We start from the raw sequence: 26,649 nt of genomic DNA, 5'->3' as shown, positions 1-26,649 counted from the left end.
TTCTTCACTCAGAGGGTAGTAGGTCTGTGGAATTTGCTGCCCCGGGAAGCTGTGGAAGCTACATCATTAAATAAATTTAAAACAGAAATAGACAGTTTCCTAGAAGTAAAGGGAATTAGGGGTTACGGGGAGCGGGCAGGAAATTGGACATGAATTTAAATTTGAGGTTAGGATCAGATCAGCCATGATCTTATTGAATGGCGGAGCAGGCTCGATGGCCGATTGGCCTACTCCTGCTCCGATTTCTTCTGTTCTTATGTTCTTTGATCGTCACTGGGTCAAAATCCTGGATCTCCCTTCCTAACAGCACTGTGGGAGAACCTTCACCATACGGACTGCAGCGGTTCAAGGCGGTGACTCACCACCGCCTTCTCAAGGGCAATTAGGGATGGGCAATAAATGCTGGCCTTGCCAGCGAAGCCCACATCCCATGAACGAATTTTTAAAAATCAAACTTCCCAAGACAGATTTTCCCTGAAGCTGCTGGTATTCAGAAAGGTTAAACAGCGACTGTTGATGACAACAATGAGAACATTTGCTTAGAGAAATTGCTTAGCCAAGCACAGCAAGAGCTGAATTATCATGCACTGTTGAAGATGAAGAATCCTGAGTTAATCATTGTATCTCTACTAATGTTAATACATTGTTGTGTCATGCAAGTCTTTCAAGCTAATTCCCCAATGAGGTCATAGGAACATAGGAAGATAGGAACATGAGTGGGCTATTTAGCCCCTCGAGCCTGTTCCGCCATTCAACGAGATCATGGCTGATCTGTGACCTAACTCCATATGTTCACTGTAGCCCCACATCCCTCTGGTTAACAAAAATCTATCAATCTCAGATTTAAAATTAACAATTGAGCAAGCATCGACTGCCGTTTGCGGAAGAGAGTTCCAAACTTCTACCACTCTTTGCGTGTAGAAGTGTTTCCTAACTTCACTCCTCAAAGTCCTGGCTCTAATTTTTAGGCTATGTCCCCTAGTCCTAGACTTCCCAACCAGCGGAAATAGTTTCTCTCTATCTACCCTAACAGTTCCCCTTAATATCTTGCAAACTTCGATCAAATCGCCCCTTAATCTTCTAAATTCCAGGGAATACAACCCTAGTTTGTGTAATCTCTCCTCGTAATTTAACCCTTGTAGTCCAGGTATCATTCTAGTAAATCTACACTGCACTCTCTCCAAGGCCAATATATCCCTCCTAAGGTGCGGTGCCCAGAACTGAACATAGTATTCCAGGTGTGGACTCACAAGGGCTTTGTATAGCTGTAGCATAACTTCTACCCCCTTGTATTCCAGTCCTCGAGATATAAAGGCCAGCATTCCATTAGCCTTTTTGATTATTTTCTGTACCTGTCCATGACATTTTAATGATCAATGTATATGGACCCCTAAGTCTCTTTGAACCTCCACTGTTTCAAGCTTTTCACCATTTAGAAAGTACTCTGATCTATCCTTTTTAGGTCCAAAGTGGATGACCTCACCCTTGCCTACACCGAAATCCATTTGCCACAGTTTTTCCCATTCATTTAATCTACTAATATCGCCCTGTAATTTTACGCTTCCACCTACAATGCTGCCTTTCTTTGTGTCGTCGGCAAACTTGGATATGTGGCTCTCTATCCCGTTATCTAAGTCGTCATCAGGACTCTTGCTGTTCAAACAAAAATACTTTTTAAAAATTAGAAGAAATAGACAATGTGTTCTTAAAATAAAATTCTCTCATGGGATTAATATATTACTTTTCAACATCCTGTACTACACATTTTTATACAAATCAAAAGCATAGTAAAGGATGCTATCAATGCTCATCTAAAGAGTACAGAAACGATAAGCAGAAGTCAGCATGGATTCAAAGACAATTGCTCATGCCTCAGTGATTCACTGGAATTCTCTGAGGAGATAACTAAATTAATGGATGAAAGCTATCCAGCAGATATAATTTAGCGGCATAAAAGTTTCACACAAAGATTTTAAAGAACATGAAATCTCACTGAATTAAATGACATTAGTTTGATGGGTTGAAAACTGACAATAAGCAGATGACGAATAGTAAAATCACTAGCTATGGATAGCAACTAATGGTATTCCACAGGGTTCTGGTTTGGGTCCCCTGCTGTCCACACTAATGTCATATATAATCATTATAAAATTTGATGAAGATACAAAGTTATATGGACATGTGATGAGCATAAGGGACATTGATGAGGTTCAAAGGCATCTGGTTCAATTAATTGGATGGGCTAAAGAACAGCAAATAGGATTTAAATTGGATAAATCTAATTGGAACAATTTGAACGAACAGTTTTTTTTAAAGGGGCAAATACTCATTTACTGCAAGTTACCACAAAGAAAAGCAACTATATCGTGGGCACCTGCCACTGCCAGAACACAAACCAAAAATTGAAAAGCAGCATATAGAACTTGAAAAGAAACAAATGTCGGTCACAGACCCACCATGGGAAACAAAGAAGTGATTGACAACCACTAAAAGCTTCTAGTCATTATGAAGCCATTATCAAAAAGGTTAATCAAGAACTAGGATGCCTCTCAAAGGCATTTGAAGTCGGAACAAATTATTCAAGCTATGTATAATTTGTGTAGATCATGGGTGAGGCAACATTTGGACGAGTATGTACAATTTTGTCTTTAAAATAACTGATGTGTTGGAAGTGCTCAGAGGAAGACAAGTATAATTCTGGAATCTAGAAAATTTAAGTTATGAAGACAGACAAAATTAAACTGAACTATAAAAAGGTAACAAGGCTTAGTTAATGTAGGTAAGCATACTTGACATACTCTGTCAACAAAGAGCTAAAGAACACAAGTAAAATTTAACCAACCTCTGGCAAAACTAAAGGTTAGAAGCATACCCCTCCTCCCTTCCCCCAAGATTACTGGGTATATGGAACAGATAGAAAAAGCAGTTAACACTGTCACAACTTATTCAAAAAGAACTAGACAAATACTGTATCTGGTAAAGGAATGGCACTGAAAGTTAAATATAAGTAGATGAGATATAATCAAATATTCTGTGAAATATTAGTTTCAGTGGTGCTGGGATGACGGTTGGCACCTGTGGAGTTGGCCAGGTTTGAATAGTGGGAATATTGGGATGAATAGATATTTTAGAGTTTTATTAGATCACCTTCAGGGTTTTGGGAGAAATTATGCAGAGCTTTTGCTCAAGGGATTAAATATGAGGAACAAAGTCCAAGATGTGGGATATAATCCTATCTTTCTGTTTAGAAGTGAATTAATCTGTTGTGCATTTCCAGTATTTTCTGGTTTTGTTACCAGATAAATTGTACCCAGTCTGTGGAAGGAGCCAGTTTATGGACCAAATGTCCTTTCCTCATTCTATACTTATGTTGTTACTTCATTGAATTTTACTGCTGAGGCAGCGGGGGGGGGTGTGGCCCATAAAAAGGCGGGATTTGGAGCAGGAGATCAGCTGAGACGGCGGAGCAGAGGAGAGGGTGCGGTCCATAAACAGGCGGGATTCGGAGCAGGAGATCAGCTGAGGCGGTGGAGCAGAGGAGAGGGTGCGGCCCATAAACAGGCAGGATTTGGAGTGTGGAGATTCGGAGCGCGGAGATCAGCTGAGGCGGTGGAGCAGAGGAGAGGCGGAGCCGAAGCGTGAGCGTCAGGAGAGAGAAAAAAAGTGACGTCAGCAACAGGTAAGGAGCTGATTGGTGAGTAGCTGGTGAGTGATTTTTTTAAGTCTTATAGTTTATTTCCATTAAGTTTATTTAATAAAATAATAAAGAGAGTAATCGAGGCATGGCAGGGCTGCTCAGTCCTGTGGAATGCCCATCTTGTGCGATGTGGGAACTACATGATGCTTCCCATGTCCTGGACAACCACAGATTCAGGAAGTGTCGTCAGCTGGAGGAGCTCGAGCTCCGGATTTCGGAGCTTGAGCAGCAGTTGGCGTCACTGCAGTGCATCCGTGAGGCTGAGAGCTATGTGGATAGCATGTTTCAGGAGGTGGTCGCCCCGCAGCTTAAGAGAGTGCAGGCAGAGAGGGACTGGGTGACTGCCAGACAGACACGGAAGACCAGGCAGGTACTGCAGGAGTCCCCGGAGGGCAACTCACTCTCCAACCAGTATTCAGTTCTGAATACTGGAGAGGGAGAAGGTTCCTCTGCAGAGCGCAGCCAGAGCCAAGACCATAGCACATGGGTGGCTCAGCTGGACGGCTTGGGGGGTGGGGTGGGGGGGGAATAAAAGAGAGGAGAAAGGTCAGGAGAGCAATAGTGATAGAGGATTCCATAGTTAGGGGAGCAGACAGGCGTTTCTGCGACCGCAGACGTGATTCAAGGATGGTATGTTGCCTCCCTGGTGCCAGGGTCATGGATGTCACTGAGCGGCTGCAGAACATTCGGGGGGGGGGGGGGGGAAGGTGAACAGCCAGAGGTCATGGTCCGTATCGGTTTCAATGACATAGGTAGAAAGAAGGATGAGGTCCTGCAGGCAGAGTTTGAGGAGTTAGGTAAGAGATTAACAAGCAGGACCTCAAGGGTAGTAATCTCCTGATTACTCCCAGTGCCACGCGCCAGTGAGTATAGAAATAGGAGGATAAAGCAGATGAATGCGTAGCAGGAGAGATGGTGCAGGAGGGAGGGCTTTAGGTTCCTGGGGCATTGGGACCGGTTCTGGGGGAGGTGGGACCTGTACAAGCCGGACGGATTGCACCTCAACAGGACCGGGACCAATATCTTTGTGGGGAGGTTTGTTAGTGCTGTTGGGGAGGGTTTAAACTAACTTGGCAGGGGGATGGGAACCTGAGAGGAGATTCAGAAGGGAGAGTAACAAAGCTGGTACTGGAAGGCAGAAAAGTAGTAAGAGTAATTGGAAGGCAGCAGAAACAAAGGCCAGCAGCAAGTAAGATCAAAATAGGAAAAAATGTTAAAAAGGCAAAATTAAAGGCACTTTATCTGAATGTACGCAGCATTCGCAACAAGGTAGATGAATTGACGGCACAAATAAAAGTAAATGGATATGATCTAATTGCCATTAAGGAGGCGTGGCTGCAGGACGACCAAGGCTGGGAACTGAATATTCAAGGATATTCGACGTTTAGGAAGGTCAGGCGAAAAGGAAAAGGAGGTGGGGTAGTGCTGCTAATAAAGGATGAGATCAGTACAATAGTGAGAAAGGTTCTTGGCTCAGAAGATCAAGATGTAGAATCAGTTTGGGTTAAGAAACAGCAAGGGGCAGAAAACATTGGTGGGAGTTGTTTACAGGCCACCAAACAGTAGGGGTAATGTAGGGCACTGTATAAAGCAGGAAATTAGAAGTGCATGTAACAAGGGTAATACAGTAATCAGATTGGGCAAACCAAATTAGCACTAATACTGTGCAGGTCAAATTCCTGGAATGTATACGAGATGGTTTTCTAGATCAGTATATTGAGGAACCAACTAGGAAACAGGCTATTTTAGATCTAGTATTGTACAATGAGAAAGGGTTAATTAATAATCTTGTTATAAAGGAGCCCTTAGGGAAGAGTGATCATAATGTGACAGAATTCTTCATTAAGTTTGAAAGTGATGTAGTTCAATCCTAAACTAAGGTCTTAAATCTAAACAAAGGAACCTACAAAGGTATGAGGCGCAAGTTGATTGGAGAACTATATTAAAAGGTATGATGGTTGACAGGCAATGGCTAGCATTTAAAGAATTAATACATAATTTGCAACAAATATATATTCCTTTAAGGCACAAAAACCCAACAGGAAAAGTGATCCAACCAGGGCTAACAAGAGAAATTAAAGATAGTATTAAATCAAAGGAAGAGGCATATAAAGTTGCCAGAAAAAGCAGTAAGCCTGAGGATTGGGAGCATTTTAGAATTCAGCAAAGGAGGACCAAGAAATTGATAAAGAAAGGGAAAATAGAATGAGAGTAAACTAGTGAGAAACATAAAAACAGACTATAAAAGCTTCTATAGGTATGTAAAAAGGAAAAAACTGGCGAAGGCAAATGTGGGTCCCTTACAGACAGAGACGGGAGAATTTATAATGGGAAATAAGGAAATGGCAGAGAAATTAAACAAATACTTTGTGTCTGTCTTCAGGGAAGAAGACACAAAACCTCCCAGAAACACTAGGGAACTAAGGGTTTGGGAGAATGAGGAACTGAAAGAAATTAGTATTAGTAAAAAAAAACAGTACTAGAGAAATTAATGGGACTGAAAGTCGATAAATCCCAAGGACTCTTTCAAAACTCTGGGACCCTACATCCAGGGTTTTTAAAGAGGTGGCTATAGAGACAGTGGATGCATTGGTTGTCATCCTCTAAAATTCTATAGATTCTGGAATGGTTCCTGCAAATTGGAATGTAGCAAATGTACCCCACTATTTAAGAAAGGAGGGAGAGAGAAAACAGTGAAGTACAGACCTGTTAGCCTGACATCAGTAGTAGGGAAAATGCTAGAATCTATTATAAAGGACACTTAGAAAATAATAGGATTTGGCAAAGTCAACATGGATTTATGAAAGGGAAATCATGTTTGACAAACCTACTGGAGTTCTTTGAGGATGTAACTAGTAGAATAGGCAAGGGGGAACCAGTAGATATGGTGTATTTGGATTTTCAGAAGGCTTTCGATAAGGTCCCACACAGGAGGTTGGTGATCAAAGTTAGAGCACATGGAATTGAGGATAATATACCGGCATTGATTGAGAATTGGTTAACAAACAGAAAACAGAGAGTAGGAATAAATGGGTCTTTTTCGGATTGACTAGTGGGGTACCGCAGGGATCGGTGCTTGGGCCCCAGCTATTCACAATGTAGATCAATGATTTGGATGAGGGGACCAAATGTAATATTTCCAAGTTTGCTGATGACACAAAACTAGGTGGGAATGTGAGTTGTGAGGAGGATGCAAAGAGGCTTCAAGCAGGCTAAGTGACTGGGCAAGAACATGGCAGATGGATTATCATGTGGAAAAATGTGAAGTTATCCACTTTGGTAGGAAAAACAGAAATGCAGAGTATTTTTTAAATGGTGAGAGATTGGGAAATGTTGATGTTAAAAGGGACCTGTGTGTCCTTGTACATCAGTCACTGAAAGCAAACATGCAGGTGCAGCAAGCAATTAGGAAGGCAAATGGTATTTTGGTCTTTATTACAAAAAGAATGTGAGTACGGGAGTAAAGATGTTTTACTGCAATTATATAGGGCCTTGGTGAGACCGCACCTGGAGTATTGTGTACAATTTTGATCTCCTTACCCAAGAAAGGATATACTTGCCATAGAGGGAGTGCAACAAAGGTTCACCAGACTGATTCCTGGGATGGCACGATTGTCGTATGAGGAGAGATTGAGTAGACTAGGCCTGTATTCTCTAGAGTTTAGAAGAGATCTCATTGAAACATACAAAATTCTTACAAAGCTAAACAGGGTGGATGCAGGGAGGATGTTTTCCCCTGGCTGGAGAGTCTAGAACCAGAGGTCACAGTCTCAGAATAAGGAGTAGGACATTTAGGACTGAGATGAGGAGAAGTTTCTTCACTCAGAAGGTGGTGAACCTTTGGAATTCTCTACCCCAGAGGGCTGTGAAGGCTCAGTCATTGAGTACATTCAAAACAGAGATCGATAGATTTCTAGATACTAAAGGCATCAAGGGATATGGGAATAGAGCAGGAAAATGGCGTTGAGGTAGAAGATCAGCCATGACCTTGATGAATGGCGGAGCAGGCTCAAGGGGCCGGATGGCCTACCCCTGCACCGATTTCTTATGTTCTCATGTACATAATTTGTAACAATTTAGATGTTGGAATATTAATGTTACAGTAGTATAAAAAACACAAGATTTAACTTATCACCAAAAAGAGGAGCTCCAGGACCCAATGCTGATTCCATAATAATTCTTCCCATATGACCTGGAAGACAACTTAAACAAACAAGGTACAGCAGCACTCTACAATGACAATTAGAGAAGCCGGAAATAAGGCTGAATAACCTCATTTCCAAGCTACAATAGGGATCTAGAAGCCACTGCTTTCTAGCACTGAATAGGCCTCCAAACTCATATCCTAGCATCCTTGCTCCAGCTACAAAGAGACAGAAGGAAGTGTGTACCTCTCAGAAACTTACCTCCAGCCACCAAACACAGGGTCTGTTGCCTCAGCTGACCTGTCAGCACTCTCTCTCGTTCCAGGCTCCTGTCCAATGCTGCCAACTGAGCCAAGCTGAAGCACAAGCTACCAGCTGTCACGGAGGAATACACAAGCATCATGCAGACCTCACATTTCCAGCAGTATCTTCCCCTTGCCCAGTCAGAACTTGCCTGATGAATCCACTATACTGTTGGATCTGACCTCAAGAACACTTAATTTAATGAAAGCAGCTCTTAAAGGCTCATTTAGGGTTGCTGAAACTTGCCATGGAAGATGGCCAACCAGGAGGCTCTCTGAAACACAGTTCAACACATATCTCCAAAATCCCTTCCCAAACTTAATCAACAAAAATAAAAACCCTCAAAAGGAAACAATACTCCCTCCTTCAAATAGATCCACCCAAGAAGGTTCCACATTAGCAGCAACTAGATATGAGCATAGCTACAAGTCCTAAGGATCCCATAATTAATCTGCCCTAGGGACCAAGAGACTCCACATCAAACATACACTCCACCACAGCCCATCAATGACTAAGCCACCAACCCAAACAAACCTCACAATCACAAAAAGTAAATAAAGGCAAGTACCTTACCTCATACCTATTCTATAGATTCGAACCCCTCTTCAATAATAATGAATACAAAATTTTGGCTTCCAGATTGGACACAGTAGCCTTGAAACTATTCCATCCCATCTGGGCTCTCGGGAGGTGGGGGGGTTGGGGGAGAAAGAGGAGGGTAAGAAGCGTGCCAATCGAAGAGATAAGGAGTCTATTTAACATGGTTCACCACTGCAGTAGCACCAAAACCCCTGCCCTGGATGTTAAGGTGGCATTCAACCAGAGAGAGTAGGACTTCCATCTGGCAGATCTACAGTCATCAATGTATGCTCCTGCAAATACTAGGTACAACTGCACCAACACGCAAACCCAGTGTACGATCTTTAAAATATACTACAGAATTAATCTAGGGCACACTGGATAATTCTTTAAAATATACTACAGAATTAATATAGGGCACACATTTAAAGTCTTGCACGTGCACATAGTTCCTGTCTACAAACCTTACTTCGTGTTGTCAGACAATGCTTTGTCAAAATTTATAATGGAACTCCCTATGTAAACATTAATAATGGGAATTCTATATAATTTTACTTCTAATTATAGTTGGCACAATTCCTTTCAATTAATTAATGAACGTCTCCTGGCATTACTCACAGTATGTCGGAGGATACAGTATTTTAAGGATAGGGGTGTTATACTTTCGGGGTGATTTAATTATTAAAGGCCAGTAATGAGAATGGAATTTACAGGCTTTAAGATTGGGGGTAATTTATTAAATGAAGGGCAGCAGTGGAATGCACTCTACTGGCATTTCTTCACTTATAAGATTGGTAGCACAGGGCATTTATTTATGAATTTGAAGACTGGGGAGATTTATTAATCATAAAGCATAGCAGTGGGAATGTAATTTATATATAGGTATTAATTTTTAATTTAATATCTGGGTCATTTATTTATAAAATGGGAGCAGTGAGAATGGAATGAAAATACATAAAGATGGAGGGATTTACTTATACAAAGCTAGCATTCGGAATTATTTTTGGAAGGATGAAATGTTTTTAATTGCAAGAACAGGTTATTTATTTTTAGATACATTTTGAGGGGGATGGGGGGAACCTAAAAATTGTTTCAGCTGCTGAAGTCAATGGGTTTTGACTTCAGCAGCTGAAACAATTTTTGCCATTCTTCCCTCTCCCTCAAAAAATGTAGATTTGCAGCTTATTTCTGACACAGCAGGAATTAATCATTTATTTTACAGCCAAAGCAAATAGCATATGGCATAAGTAAATTATTTAATTTGCTCAAGGCCGAAGCCAAATGTAAAAAAAAAACAAAATCCCTCAAGGTGTAGAGCAATGAAGAACAAAGTTTCAAAGCAGCCATTACAACAGTGAATACATTTCAAAAGTACTTAATTGGCTGTGAAGCGCTTTTGGACATCCTAAGGTCATGAAAGGTGCGATATAAAAGTAAGTCTTTCTTTCTTTTTAGGTATGAAGTTGTTGCAGTAGCTTGAAGGCTTCCAGTGAATACAGTTGAGGCACACATCACCAGCAATGGTGTATTGTAGGCATGACTTGACAGTGTGACCTTATCCTATAGAAATTAATATTGTGGGTGTCACACAGGCGGAAGTGAAGCACTACCAATCATGACAACTTCAAAAACTCAAGAATTTTATTATTGTTACTTCACCTATTTGCTGACAGCAGTGTCTTGAGCATTGGCATGCTAATACAGCAGTCAGTAATTTCTACAGGAGTCCACGGATGGCCAGGGTGGAAAATTGAAAAACTGTCACACAGGTGCAGTACCGGGTGCTCTTCTGAGATTGGACCAGGACGCCTTGATGGAGCAGCTTAGTAGAAGGTTTAATCTGCATCTTGCTATGCTTTTATTGATCTAAGAGTGTTTGATGCTGACACTGGGTGCCTAAAATGCAAAGTGTTCCATTCTTCATCACTAACATCAAACACCTTTATGAGAATAAAATCTCAACAAATTTTTAATACACTGCCAACACCCCGATGGTAATGCGTTTACCAATAGAATCTAGTGTGGATTGAGACATACAGATCATATCCCAATTTCAAACCCTGATCAATGCTTAGTTAGCTAAGATCAGCTGGGATGGTAGAGGACCACTACAACGAAGCTCAAGCAATGGAGGTAATACAAAAAAAACCCTGCTGGAAACTACATATGTGGACCTCAAGCAAAGGCGAAATTAGGCTAGAATATAGTGTTCCAATGATCAAATAGGCTAACGTTCACTATTCACCGCCAAGTTCACACATAGCATAGGGCAACCTGCAGATATGGAACGACACTCCAACAGGAGTACATGGGGTAGAAATTCAACTTAGGCAGTAGCACAAAACGGATGGTATTGCATCAGCCACTTGTTATACACCCTGCCTGACAGTCAATGGAACTGAACACCGGGCGAGGCGTACAATGGGCGGCAAAAGCACTAGAGAGAGGAAGTCTGGATGTGAATCATAAGGATGACATCCCACAAAAAAACGCTACTGTTACAATAAAAACTATGACTAAATGTTCACTGTTGCATCAATCACACATGGACATACAACAGATAGAAAAAACAGGAAATTTGATGCTAATATATTACAGTCCGAACATACAGCATTTTAAAGTAGCAATCTTTCCTTGATGTATTATTCAGCAAAAATGCATTACTGCTTTAAAAATAACTTGAATATAATTCCATCCCCCAACCTGCGGCAAAACAAGAACTCTCCTTCACAAGGACCACCATTTCAGAGTTAAGCCACCACGTGACCAGGTCTACCTGCAGCCTGACACCACTGACAATGTCAAACACAACAGGCTTAATATCGTACTTGTCATTGTGCTTGATACCAACATCTGTCCACTCAGGAATAAATGATGTCAGCATATGCTACGTTAATTGAACAAAAAATTCGATTTTAATCGCAATTGAAATTAAAATAATACATTTTGACAGCATGGCAGCGTTAACAGAATCAGAACACAGTTTTCTACATTTAAGTGTTAAAAACACTTACTTTGAGCAGTGGAGATGTCCCCAAGGCTACCAAGGCCTTAGCCTGCTGATTCAAGATGTACTGAAAGCCTTCACAAACATACCATTCACAGCCTCGATCTAAAACACAACATGGACACTTGATCAATATAACAATGATGCAACACAGGTTAGGTTCTCATTTGAAAACTAATAAATTACAAGCACAGCTAATCACAACTTACATGAGACCAACAGGACCTATTAGATGACTAAGTATAGCATTTTAATGGTTGAGTGACAAGATATTTTTCTTTTGCTGGAGAGGGGGTTAAGATTGTACAATTACAAATCTTCCAATAGCATATATCGCAGCAATTAAAGGTCATTTTAATTTTGTTTGCACGTGAATTTTGCAACTAAGCGAGATATAGCAACAGTAATATTTTTCTCTATATTTTGCACCTAGCGCATCTATCAATCTGAAGGTCAAAGCCCAAGTTCAATGGAAGCCTCTGAGCCTCAGAAAAATACTCTCTATTGCATTAGAGTGACATTTCAACTTTCCACACTATGCTCAAAGTTTGAGAAAGAGTGAAGGGGGGGGGGAAATAAGAGAGCGGGGAGGGTAAAAATTGAGCGCGAGCGGCAGACAGCGAGCGAGGGAGTGAGCGGCAGACAGCGAGCGAGGGAGCGAGCGGCAGACAGCCTCCAATGCAAGTATATCCTTCCTTAAATAAGGGCACCAGAACTGTACGCAGTACTCCAGGTGTGGTCTCACCAGCGCCTTGTACAGTTGTAGCATGACTTCCCTGCTTTTATACTCCATCCCCCTAGAAATAAAGGCCAATATTCAGTTTGCCTTCCGGATTACCTGCTGCACCTGTATGTTGACTTTTTGTGTTTCATGTACGAGGACACCCAGATCCCTCTGTACCGCAGCATTTTGTAGTATTTCTACATTCAAATAATATTTTGCTTTTTTATTTTTTCCTCCCAAAGTGGATGACTTCACATTTTCCCACATTATATTCCATCTGCCAAATTTTTGCCCATTCACTTAACCTGTCAGTATCCCTTTGCAGACACTTTGTGTCCTCATCGCAACTTGCTTTTCCACCTATCTTTCTATCATCAGCAAATTTGGCCACAATACACTCTGTTCCTTCATCCAAGTCATTGATATATATTGTAAATAGTTGAGGCCCCAGCACCAATCCCTGCAGCACCCCACTAGTTACAGATTGCCATTTTGAAAATGACCCTTTCGTCCCGACGCTTTGTTTTCTGTTAGTTAGCCAATCCTCTATCCATGCCAATATATTACCCCCAACACCGTGAGCTCTTATCTTGTGCAGCAACCACAGAGAAGTCACGCCCACAGATTCAGTCTGCATTGCTCAAGCAGGCAAGCAGACTTCATTCGTTTCAAGTTAGTATTCTGTATGTCACTGTAAATAAAAATTATTTTTTTATATATATAAAAAGCCAAAGAAATAATTGAATTAAATTAAAAAGTCAGAAGGGAAAAAGAAATAATTTTTAATTTTTTTTAAAACTGACCAAAAACTATTAAAATAAGGAGTAATATGAGACTCCACATTTTTTTTTTAAAAGTTAATTTTTAGTTTTTTGGCAGTCATTAAGACTAACCGCACTGTTAAAACTTAGTTTAGACTTGGTATTTTTAAGCGTACCTTTTGGTGGTGTAATTAGTTACTTTCCAGCTGGGCAGATAAGCAGATTTGCGATTTTTCAATGATTTCTCTGATTGCAGCATGCGATGGCCCTTTAATTCGAAGCGGTCATATTGCCGGCGAACCACCAGGAGCAAGTTCATGATTTCCACGTTTTACTGCGCATGTGCACTTGCTCCTTCAATTCACCACTAAAAACAGAGCGCTGTTGAGCTCCTCCGTTATTTCGGGAGCAATTTCTGGCCCAATATTTTTTAAAAGGTGAGAGACTTTGAATACCAACATTTCTAAGAGATTTGGGTATCCTTGAACATTAATCACAGAAGTACATGCAGGTACAGCAAGCAATTAGGAAGGCAAATGGTATCTTAGCTGTTATTGTAAAGGGGTTGGAGTACAAGAGTAAGGAGGTCTTCCTGCAATTTTATAGGGCTCTAGTGAGACTACACCTGGAGTACTGTGTACAGTTTTGGTCTCCTTACTTAGGGAAGAATATACTTGCCTTAGAGAGGGTGCAACAAAGGTTCACTAGATTGATTCCTGGGATGAGAGGGTTGTCCTATGAGGAGAGATTGACTAAAATGGGCCTATATTCTCTGGAGTTTAGAAGAATGAGAGGTGATCTGATTGAAATGTATAAAATTCTTAGAAGGCTTGACAGGGTGGATGCTGAGAAGCTGTTTCCCCTGGGTGGAGAGTCTAGAACTACGGGGCATAGTTTCAAGATAAGGGGTCCGCCATTTTGGGCCGAGATGAGGAAAAATTTCTTCAGAGGGTTGTGAATCTTTGGAATTCTGTACCCCAGAGCACTGTGAATGCTCAGGCGTTGAGTATATTCAAGCCTGAGATCAAGAGATTTTTGGACAATAAGGGAATCAAGAGATATGGCGCTAGGGCAGGAAAATGGAATTGAGGTAGAAGATCAGCAATGATCTTATTGAACGGTGCAGCAGGCTTGAGGGGCCGAATGGCCTTCTTAAAAATTCATTCATGGGTTGAGTGTTGCTGGCAAGGCCAGCATTTGTTGCCGATCCCTAATTGCCCTTGAGAAGGTGGTGGTGAGCCTCCTTCTTGAACTGCTCCAGTCCATGTGGTGAAGGTACTCCCACAGTGCTGTTAGGTAGGGAGTTCCAGAATTTTGACCAAGCGACGATGAAGGAACAGCGATATATTTCCAAGTCAGGATTGTGTATGATTTGTAGGGGAACGTGCAGGTGATGTTGTTCCCATGTGCCTGCTACCCTTGTCCTTCTAGGTGGGAGAGGTCGCGGGTTTGGGAGGTCCTGTCGAAGAAGCCTTGGCGAGTTGCTGCAGTGCATCTTGTAGGAAGTGAATGTTTAGGGTGGTGGATGGGGTGCCAATCAAGCGGGCTTCTTTGTCCTGGATGGTGTCGAGCTGCTTGAGTGTTGTTGAAGCTGCACCCATCCAGGCAAGTGGAGAGTATTCCATCACACTCCTGACTTGTGCCTTGTAGATGGTGGAAAGGCTTTGGGGAGTCAGGAGGTGAGTCACTTGCCACAGAATACCCAGCCTCTGACCTGTTCTTGTAACCACAGTATTTAAGTGGCTGGTCCAGTTTATTTTCTGGTCAATGGTGACCCGCAGGGTGTTGATGGTGGGGGATTTGGCGATGGTAATGCTATTGAGTGTCATGGGGAGGTGGTTAGACTCTCTCTTGTTGGAGATGGTCATTGCCTGGCACTTGTCTGGTGCGAATGTTACTTGCCACTTATCAGCCCAAGCGTGGATGTTGTCCAGATCTTGCTGCATGCGGGCACGGACTGCTTCATTATCTGAGGGGTTGCGAATAGAGCTGAACACTGTGTAATCATCAGCAAACATCCCCACTTCTGACCTTACGATGGAGGGACGGTCACTGATGAAGCAGCTGACGGTAGCTGGACCTAGGATACTGCCAAGGAGCTCCTGCAGCAAAGTCCTGGGGCCGAGATGATTGGCCTCCAACAACCACTACCATCTTCCTTTGTGCTAGGTATAACTCCAGCCACTGGAGAGTTTTCCCCCCGATTCCCATTGACTTCAATTTTACAAGGACCCCCCCCCCTCCACTCACTTGCTGCCACATTTCGTCAAATGCTGCCTTGATGTCAAGGGCAGTCACTCTCACCTCACCTGTAGAATTCAGCTCTTTTGTCCATGTTTGGACCAAGGCTGTACTGAGGTCTGGAGCCGAATGGTCCTGGCGGAACCCAAACTGAGCAGCGGTGAGTAGGTTATTGGCGACTAAGTGCCGCTTGATAGCACTGTCGACAACACCTTCCATCACTTTGGTGATGATTGAGAGTAGACTGATGGGGCGGTAATTGGCCGGATTGGATTTTCCTGCTTTTTGTAGACAGGACATTGATGGGCAATTGTCCACTTTGTTGGGTAGATGCCAGTCTTGTAGCTGTACTGGAACAGAGGCTTGAGACGCGACTAGCTCTGGGGCACAAGTCTTCAGCACTAAAGCCGGAATGTTGTCGGGGTGAATCGAATTGGCTGAAAACTGGCTTCTGTGATGGTGGGGATCTCGGGAGGAGGCCGAGATGGATCATCTACTTGGCACTTCTGGCTGAAGATGGCTGAAAAAGGCTTCAGCCTGGTCTTTTGCACTCACGTGCTGGGCTCTGCCATCACTGACGATGGGGATGTTCACGGAGCCTCCTCCTCCCATTAGTTGTTTAATTATCCACCACCATTCACGACTGGATGTGGCAGGATTGCAGAGCTTTGATCTGATCCGTTGGTTGTGGGATCGCTTAGCTCTGTCTATAGCATACTGCTTCCACTGTTTAGCATGTAGTCCTTTGTTGTAGCTTCCCCAGGTTGATACCTCATTTTTATCTATGCCTGATGCTGCTCCTGGCATGCTCTTCTACACTCCTCATTGAACTAGCGTTGATCCCCTGGATTGTTGGTAATGGTAAAGTGAGGGATATGCCAGGCCATGAGGTTACAGATTGTGGTGGAATACAATTCTGCTGCTGCCTCATGAATGTCCAGTTTTGAGCTGCTAGATCTGTTCTGAATCTATCCCATTTAGCACGGTGATAGTGCCACACAACATGATGGACAGTGTCTTCAATGTGAAGACAGGACTTCATCCCCACAAGGACTGTGCGGTGGTCACTCCTGCCAATGCTGTCATGGACAGATGCATCTGCGACAAGTAGATCAGCGAGGATGAAGTCAAGAAGGCTTCCCCACCCCCCTTGTTGGTTCTCTCAACACCTGCCGCAGGTCCAGTCTGGCAGCTATGTCCATCAGGACTCAGCCAGTTCGGTCATTAGTGGTGCTACCGAGCCATTATTGGTAATAGACATTGAAATCCCCCACCAGAGAAGATTCTGTGCCCTTGCTACCCTCAGTGCTTCCTCCAAGTGGTGCTCAACATGGAGGAGGACTGATTCATCAGCAGAGGGAGGGTGGTAACCAGCAGGAGGTTTCCTTGCCCATGTTTGACCTGATGCCATGAGACATCATGGGGTCCGGAGTCAATGTTGAGGACTGCCAGGGCCACTCCCCCCGACTGTATACCACTGTGCCGCGGTGGTGATGGAGGAGTCTGGGACGTTGGCTGAAAGGTATGATTCTGTGAGTATGGCTATGTCAGGCTGTTGCTTGACTAGTCTGTGGGACAGCTGTCCCAATTTTGGCACAAGTCCCCAGATGTTAGTGAGGAGGACTTTGCAGAGTCAACTGGGCATGGTTTGCCTTTGTCGTGTCCAATGCCGGGTGGTCCATCCGGTTTTATTCTTATAACTTTTCAGAGGGCAGTTAAGAATCAACCACATTGCTGTGGGTCTGGAGTCACATTTTGGCCAGACAGGGTAAGGACGGCAGGTTTCCTTCCCCAAAAGGGTATTAGTGAACCAGATGGGTTTTTACGATAATCTGGTAGTTTCACGGTCACCATTACTGACGCTAGCTTTTTTTTTCACTTCTAATTCATTTTATTTTATTTAATTAACTGAATTTAAATTCCCCAGCTGCCATGGCGGGATTTGAACTCATGACTCCGATGTTACTGGATTATTAGTCCTGGCCTCTGGACTATTAGTCCAGTAACATAACCACGATGCTATCAAACCCGCGCCTACTCCTGTTCTTATTTCTTATGTTCTAATGGAATGTTGGCCTTTATCTCGAGGGGTGCAATACAAATTGAGGAAGTGATGCTTCAGTTTTATAAAGTTCTGGTTTAACCTTGTCCGAAAGACAACACCTGCTTTGCCTTGCTTTTCCTAACTTTTCCTGCAGAGCGGTAGTGGACCTGAGAGTAGAAGACTGAGATTGTGGAATAAAAGCAGCAGCAGACCTGCACCAAGAGACAACTACTGTGCGACATCACAGGGACTTAACTCCTGGACCTAAGATAAATAAGAAGCAAAAAGTAATCTAAGTGGGACGTCACCAAGGAAGAGGTCAGTGATTGGCTGGTGAGTATTTTCCTGCTGAATTTGTCTAAGGTTAGAGTCTGTGGATTCTCGGGTCTCTGTTGTGTCGTGGGGGACTGCTGTTCAGCAAGGGCCCTTGAGTATACCTTTTAATTGAAGTGAAATTGGTGGGATTCATTTAATTTGAATTAATTAGTTAAAGGGTAAGTCATGTCAGGACAGCCCAGCCCCGTGTTATGCTCTTCCTGCTCTATGTGGGAAATCAGGGACCCTTCCGGTGCCCCTGACGACCATGTGTGCGGGAAATGTATCCAGCTGCAGCTACTGACAAACCGCATTGCAGCGCTGGAGCTGCGGATGGATTCATTAAGGAGCATTCGCGATGCTGAGAACGTCGTGGATAGCACGTTTAGTGAGATGGTCACACCGCAGGTAAAGGTTGTCCAGGCAGGAAGTAATTGGGTGACCACCAGGCAGAGTAAGAGGAGCAGGCAGGCAGTGCAGGGGTCCCCTGTGGCCATCCCCCTCTCAAACAAATATACCGCTTTGGATATTGTTGAGGGGGATGACTTATCAGGGGAAGGCAGCAGCAGCCAACTTCCTGGCACCAGGGGTAGCTCTGCTCCACAGGCTGGGAGGAAAAAGAGTGGAAGAGCTATAGTGGTAGGGGATTCTATCGTAAGGGGAACAGACAGGCGTTTCTGTGGCCGTAAACGTGACTCCAGGATGGTTTGTTGCCTCCCTGGTGCCAGGGTCATGGATGTCACTGAGCGGCTTCAGGGCATTCTCAAGGGGGAGGGTGAGCAGGCAGAGGTCGTGGTCCACATTGGGACCAACGACATAGGTAGGAAGGGAGATGAGGTCCTGCATCAAGAATTTAGGGAGCTAGGTAGCAGATTAAAGAGCAGGACCTCAAAGGTTGTAATCTCTGGATTACTCCCAGTGCCACGGGCTAGTGAGTATAGAAATAGGAGGATAGAACAGATGAATGCGTGGCTAAAGAGTTGGTGCAGGAGGGAGGGTTTCACTTTCCTGGATCACTGGGCCTGCTTCTGGGGAAGGTGGGACTTGTACAAGTCGGACGGGTTGTACCTGAACCAGAGCGGGACAAATATCCTTGCGGGGAGGTTTGCTAGCACTGTTGGGGGGGGTTTAAACTAACTTGGCAGGGGGATGGGATACAGAGTGGAGCTACAATAGGGGGTGATGTGCAGCCAAATATAGAGAAAAAAACAAGTCAGCTTGGACGACAGGGCAAATATGTGAGGGCAAGGCTGGATGGCATCTATTTTAATGCAAGGAGTCTTGTGAATAAGGTGGATGAACTGAAGGTGTTGATAAACACATGGGAGTATGATATTGTTGCTGTCACAGAGACATGGTTGAGGGAGGGGCAAGACTGGCAGCTCAATATTCTGGGGTACAGAATCTTCAGGCGAGACAGAGGGGGAGGTATAAGAGGAGGGGGGGTCGCAATATTAATTAAAGAATCAATTACTGCCATAAGGAGAGATGATATATTAGCAGGTTCCTCTAATGAGGCCATATGGGTGGAGCTTAAAAACAAAAAGGGGGCAAGCACTTTGATGGGAGTGTACTATAGACCCCCAAACAGTCAGGGGGAGATAGAGGAACAGATATGTAGGCAAATCTCAGAAAATTGTGCAAATAATAGGGTAATAATAGTGGGGGATTTCAACATCCCCAATATTAACTGGGATACTCAGAGTGTAAAAGGCTTAGAGGGTACAAAATTCTTAACATGCATCCAGGAGAGCTTTTTGAGCCAGCATGTAGAAAGTCCTACAAGAGAGGGGGCGGTACTGGACCTAATTCTAGGGAATGTGGCCGGCCAAGTGGAAGAAGTGCTAGTAGGTGAGCACTTTGGTGACAGTGACCATAATTCGGTGAGATTTAAGGTGGTCATGGAAAAGGACAGGGAGGGGCCGGAAATAAAGGTTCTAAATTGGGGGAAGGCCGATTTTAATAGGATAAGGCAGGATCTGGCCAAAATGGACTGGGATCAGCTGCTTGTAGGAAAATCCGCATCGGAGCAATGGGAGTCTTTCAGAAGGGAGATTGAGACCATACAATGGCAACATGTTCCCGTAAAGGTCAAGGGTGGTTCCAAGAACTCCAGGGAACCTTGGATGTCAGGGGATATACGAGAATGGATTAGGAAAAAAAGGAGGGCTTTTGGCAGATACAAAAGGCTAAAGACGGAGGAAGCCCTAGAGGAGTACAAAAAGTGCAGGGGGATACTTAAAAAAGAAATGAGGAGATCAAGGAGGGGCCATGAAATAACACTGGCGAGCAAAATAAAGGAAAATCCTAAGATGTTTTATAAGTATATTAAGGGTAAGAGGATGACTAGGGAAAAAATAGGGCCCATTAGGGACAAAAATGGCAATCTGTGTGTGGAGCCGGCAGATGTAGGAGGGGTTCTAAATGAATTTTTTGCATCTGTTTTCACTATGGAGAAGGACGACGTAGACATAGAAATACGGCAGGGGGACTGTGATATACTCGAACATATTAACATCGAGCAGGAGGAGGTATTGGCGGTTTTAGCAGGCCTAAAAATGGATAAATCCCCAGGCCCGGACGAAATGTATCCCAGGCTACTGTGTGAGGCAAAGGAGGAGATTGCGGGGGCTCTAACACATATATTCAGAACCTCTCTGGCCACAGGGGATGTGCCAGAGGACTGGAGAACCGCTAATGTAGTACCATTATTCAAGAAGGGGAGTAGGGAAAAACCGGGGAACTACAGGCCAGTGAGCCTAACATCAGTGGTAGGAAAATTATTGGAAAAAATTCTGAAGGACAAAATTAGTCTCCACTTGGAGAAGCAAGGATTAATCAGGGATAGTCAACATGGCTTTGTCAAGGGAAGATCATGTCTGACTAATTTGATTGAATTTTTTGAGGGGGTGACTAGGCGTGTGGATGAGGGTAACGCAGTGGATGTGGTATACATGGATTTCAGTAAGGCCTTCGATAAAGTCCCCCACAGGAGACTGGTCAAGAAGGTATGAGCCCATGGAATCCAGGGTGCCTTGGCACTTTGGATACAAAACTGGCTTAGTGGCAGAAGGCAGAGGGTGATGGTCGAAGGTTGTTTTTGTGACTGGAAGCCTGTGGCCAGTGGGGTACCACAGGGATCGGTGCTGGGTCCCTTGCTGTTTGTGGTCTACATTAATGACTTGGATATGAATGTAAAAGGTATGATCATTAAGTTCGCTGATGATACAAAAATTGGTAGGGTGGTAAATAGCGAGGAGGATAGCCTCAGTCTGCAGGACGATATAGATGGGTTGGTCAGATGGGCGGAACAGTGGCAAAATGGAATTTAACCCGGAAAAGTGCGAGGTGATGCACTTTGGAGGGACTAACAAGGCAAGGGAATACACAATGAATGGGAGGACCCTAGGCAAGACAGAGGGTCAGAGGGATCTTGGTGTGCAAGTTCACAGATCCCTGAAGGCGGCGGAACAGGTAGATAAGGTGGTAAAGAAGGCATATGGGATACTTGCCTTTATTAGCCGAGGCATAGAATATAAGGGCAAAGAGGTTATGATGGAGCTGTATAAAACACTGGTTAGGCCACAGCTGGAGTACTGTGTGCAGTTCTGGTCGCCACATTACAGGAAGGATGTGATCGCTTTGGAGAGGGTGCAGAGGAGATTCACCAGGATGTTACCAGGGCTGGAGCGCTTCAGCTATGAAGAGAGACTGGGAAGATTGGGTTTGTTTTCCTTGGAGCAGAGGAGGCTGAGGGGGGACATGATTGAGGTGTACAAAATTATGAGGGGCACAGATAGGATAGATACTAAGGAGCTTTTTCCCTTCGTTGAGGGTTCTATAACAAGGGGACATAGATTCAAGGTAAAAGGCGGGAGGTTTAGAGGGGATTTGAGAAAGAACTTTTTCACCCAGAGGGTGGTTGGAGTCTGGAACTCACTGCCTGAAAGGGTTGTGGAGGCAGGAACCCTCACAACATTCAAGAAGCATTTGGATGAGCACTTGAAATGCCATAGCATACAAGGCTACGGACCAAATGCTGGAATATGGGATTAGAGTAGACAGGGCTTGATGGCCGGCGCAGACACGATGGGCCGAAGGGCCTCTATCCGTGCTGTATAACTCTATGACTCTATGACAGTGCAACACTCCCTCAATGCTGGACTGAAGCGTCAGCCTAGATTATGTACTCAAGTCTCTGGAGTGGGCATCAGGAGATATGGAGAAAAGGCAGGTAAAAGGAGTTGAGGTACAGATCAGTCATCTGTATCTAATTGAGTGGCAGAACAGGCTTGAGGGGCTGAATGGTCTATTCCTGTTCCTATGAGACCACCAGTTTAGTGCTAAAATTCACAGCAGATTGGTGTTAGAAACGAAGTGCTGGAAACGTAGGTAGATCTGGCTGCATCTAAAAAGAGAAGAGACAGGTTAACATTTCAGGTGTAAACCCATCAATAAAAACCGAAAATGTTAACCTGTTTCATCTCTTTTTTTTTTGAAGATGTTGATGGACCTGCTTTGTACTTCTATCATTTTCCATTTTTACCACTAATTTCTAGAGCCTGTTTTTTTTCTTTTTATCTGAATGCCCATAGCAACTCAGTTGAGCTGAGCCACTCATTTCACCAAGGACCCTTTACAATCAGAGAGGAGAAACATTCATCCAAATCCTGGAGGTGAAAGGACAGTGAGCTAATATACAGCACCACTCAGTTGCCTAATTATTGGTATCCAGTGACTAATTGAATAACCAAAGTGAACATTTCAATGAAAATATTGTACAGGATAGTTGCAATAGTTACAAAATTGTCTGTTATTGGTCTGAACAGTCATTACACAAAAAATCCATATCATTTGCTTTCACTCATGTTTCCAGCCTTCTGTATCAGATAAGATGATGTCATATTAGGAATAAAAATACTACTTTTAATATGTACTGAGGGAATGTTGCTGGTCAATTTTAGTTTGTTTACTGAGCACATCCGAGCTAGAATATACAAGCATCATAAAGAAATTGCCATCATGGGGTAAACAATTCATGGAGATAAAGCATTCTTCTACAAATATATTTTGATTGCAAAGCAATCAAATCAGACATGCACCTTTCTTTGTCCTAAAAATAATCAATTTAAGATAAAGGTGCTTGGACCCATGTACAAACAAACAGGTGTTTTGCACCTGTTGGAGGCTAAAGAAACCATCACTTTAGTTTGATATCTTTGTTCAAAAGACATCTTTTTGATTTCCTGTTCAAACTTCAAAGGGGACAGAAGGTATATGTTACTCTGCCTACAGCTCTTCTGGGCCCATTGTGATACAAGTATATGATTCAATGAGATCACCTCTCATTCTTCTAAATTCCAGAGAGTATAGGCCCATTCAACTCAACCCCTCCTCTTCGGACAACCCACCCATCCCAGGAATTAATCTAGTGAACCTTCGTTGCACCGCCTCAATGGCAAGTACATCCTTCTTTAGATAAGGATACCAAAACTGTACGCAGTGCTCCAGGTGAGGTCTCACCAGAGCCCTGTACAATATTAAGAGTTCCTTACTCTTGTACTCCAACCCTCAACGTGCCATTTGCTTTCCTAATTGCTTGCTGTACCTGCATGATAACTTTTTGTGTTTCTTGTACGAGGATACCCAAGTCTCTCTGAACACCAACATTTAATAGTTTCTTACCATTTAAGAAATATTGTTTTTCTATTCTTCCTACCAAAGTGAATAACCTCACATTTCCCCACATTATACTCCATCTGCCATCTTCTTGCCCACTCACTTAACCTGTCTATATCCCAGATTATTTGTGTCCGCCTCACAGCTTACTTTCCCACCTAGCTTTGTATCGTCAGCAAACTTGGATACATTACACTCGGGTCCCTTCTGTAAGACCATAAGAGATAGGAGCAGGAGTAGGCCATTCGGCCCCTCGAGCACGCTCCACCATTCAATGAGATCGTGGCTGATCTGATTTTTATCTCAACTCCACTTTCCCGCCTTTTCCCCGTATCCTTTGACTCCCTTGCTGATCAAAAATGTGTCTAACTCAGCCTTGAATGTATTCAATGGCTTAGCCTCCACAGCTTTTTGGGGTAAAGAATTCCAAAGATTCACGACCCTCTGGGAGAAGAACTTCCTCCTCATTTCCATCTTAAACGGGCGAACCCTTATTCTGAGACTATGCCCCCTAGATTTAGATTCCCCCATGAGGGGTAACATCCTCTCAGCATCTACCCTATCGAGTCCCCTCAGAATCTTGTATGTTTCAATAAGATCTCCTCTCATTCTTCTAAACTTCAATGAATATAGACCCAACCTGTTCAATCTTTCCTCATAAGACAACCCTTCCATACCCGGAATCAACCTAGTGAACCTTCTCTGAACTGCCTCCAATGCAAGTATGTCCTTCCTTAAATAAGGGCACCAGAACTGTACATAGTACTCCAGGTGTGGTCTCACCAGAACCCTGTACAGTTGTAGCATGACTTCTCTGCTTTTATACTCCATCCCCCTAGAAATAAAGGCCAATATTCCGTTTGCCTTCCGGATTACCTGATGCACCTGTATGTTGACTTTTTGTGTTTCATGTATGAGGACACCCAGATCCCGCTGTACCACAGCATTTTGTAGTCTTTCTACATTCAAATAATATTTTGCTTTTATATTTTTCCTCCCAAAGTGGATGACTTCACATTTTCCCACATTATATTCCATCTGCCAAATTTTTGCCCATTCGCTTAACCTGTCAGTATCCCTTTGCAGACACTTTGTGTCCTCATTGCAACTTGCTTTTCCACCTATCTTTGTTTCATCAGCAAATTTGGCCACAAGACACTCTGTTCCTTCATCCAAGTCATTGATATATATTGTAAATAGTTGAGGCCCCAGCACTGAGCCCTGCGGCACCCCACTAGTTACAGATTGCCATTTTCGAAATGACCCTTTTATCCCAATTCTTTGCTTTCTGTTAGTTAGCCAATCCTCTATCCATGCCAGTACAATACCTCCAACACCATGAGCTCTTATGTTGTGCAGTAATCTTTAATGTGGCACCTTATCGAATGCCTTTTAGAAATCCAAATATACTGCATTCATTGGTTCCCCTTTATCCACCCTACCCGTTACTTCCTCAAAGAACTCTAATAAATTTGTCAGACATGATTTCCCCTTCATAAAACCATGTTGACTCTCCTTGATTGTATTATGAGTCTCCAAATGTCCTGCTACTACTTCCTTAATAATGGATTCTAGCATTTTCCCATTGACAGATATTAGGCTAACTTCTATAGTTACCTGCTTTCTATCTCACTCCCTTCTTGAATAGGGGTGTTACGTTTGCGGTTTTCCAATCCGCTGGGACCTTTCCAGAATCTAGTGAATTCTGGAAGATTATAACCAATGCATCCACTATCTCTGTAGCCACTTCCTTTAAGACCTTCGGATACAAGCAATCAGGTCCAGGGAACTTGTCAGCCTTTAGACCCATTAGTTTACCTAGTACTTTTTCCTCTAGTGATGGCGATTGTTTTTAGTTCCTCCCTCCCCTTGCCCCTTGATTTTCTACTATTATTGGTATATTATTAGTATCTTCTACTGTGAAGACAGATACAAATTATCTGTTCAATTCCTCTGCCATTTCCTTGTTTTCCATTATTATTTCCCCAGTCTCATCCTCGAAGGGACCAATGTTTACTTTAGCTACCCTCTTCCTTTTTATATACTTGTAGAAGCTTTTACTGTCAGTTTTTATATTTCTTGCTAATTTACTCTCATAATTTATTTTCTCCCTCTTTATTATTCTTTTAGTCATCCTTTGCTGGTTTTTAAAGTTTTCCCAATCTTCGGGCTTACCAGTAATCTTTGCCATGTTGTATGCTTTTCCTTTTAACCTGATACCATCCTTGACTTCCTTAGTTAGCCATGGTTGGTTCACCCTTTTTGTGGAGTCTTTCCCCCTCACAGGGATATATTTTTGTTGCGAGTCTTAAAATATCTTTTTAAATGTTTGCCACTGCTTATCCGCCATCATACCATCTAATCTGTTTACCCAGTACACTTTAGCTAATTCCGCCCTCATTCCTTTATAATTGCCCTTATTTAAGTTTAATACAGTAGTTTCAGACCCAAGATCCTCGCTCTCAAACTGGATGTGAAATTCTATCATGTTATGATCACTGCTTCCCAAGGGATCCTTTACTTTGAGATCATTAATTAATCCTGTTTCGTTACCCATTATCAGATCCAAAATGGCCTGTTCCCTGGTTGGTTCCCCGACGTATTGGTCTAAGAAACAGTCCCTAATACACTCTATGAACTCCTCCTCAGGGCTATTTTTGCCAATTTGATTTGTCCAATCTATGTGAAAGTTAAAATCGCCCATGATTATTGCATTACCTTTTTTACAAGCCCCCCTTATTTCCTGATTAATATTTTGCCCTACAGTGCAGCTACTGTTGGGAGTAGTATGTTGGCCCCCTACCAGTGATTTCTTTTCCTTGCTATTTCTTATCTCCACCCAAATTGATTCGACATCTTGATCTTCTGAGCAAAGATCATTTCTCACTATTATACCAATTTCATCCTTTATTAAAAGAGCTACCCCACCACCTTTATCTTTTTTCCTATCCTTCCAAAATGTTAAATAACCATGAATATTTAGCACCCAACCTTGGTCACCTTGCAACCACGTCTCTGTAATGGCCACGAGATCATAACCATTTGTTTCTATTTGTGCCGTCAATTCATCATTCTTATTACGAATGCTGTGTGCATTCAGATAAAGAACCTTTAATTTTGTCTTTTTACCATTCTTTCCTACCCCGGACCCATT

General features: G+C 43.1%; 1 protein-coding gene across 1 annotated transcript in view; it reads right to left on the bottom strand.

Annotated features, from left to right (window-relative positions):
* taf1b (TATA box binding protein (Tbp)-associated factor, RNA polymerase I, B) overlaps positions 1 to 26,649 on the bottom strand; it is a 96,793-nt gene that overhangs the window by 52,022 nt on the left and 18,122 nt on the right. The window contains exon 4 of the mRNA XM_067984257.1: positions 11,739 to 11,836. Coding sequence (XP_067840358.1) covers positions 11,739 to 11,836 — 98 coding nt within the window. The remainder of the gene's footprint in view (positions 1 to 11,738; positions 11,837 to 26,649) is intronic.

This window comes from Heptranchias perlo, chromosome 5, assembly GCF_035084215.1.
Source record: "Heptranchias perlo isolate sHepPer1 chromosome 5, sHepPer1.hap1, whole genome shotgun sequence".
Lineage (NCBI taxonomy): Eukaryota > Metazoa > Chordata > Chondrichthyes > Hexanchiformes > Hexanchidae > Heptranchias > Heptranchias perlo.
This window is presented reverse-complemented; position numbering and strand designations above follow the sequence as displayed.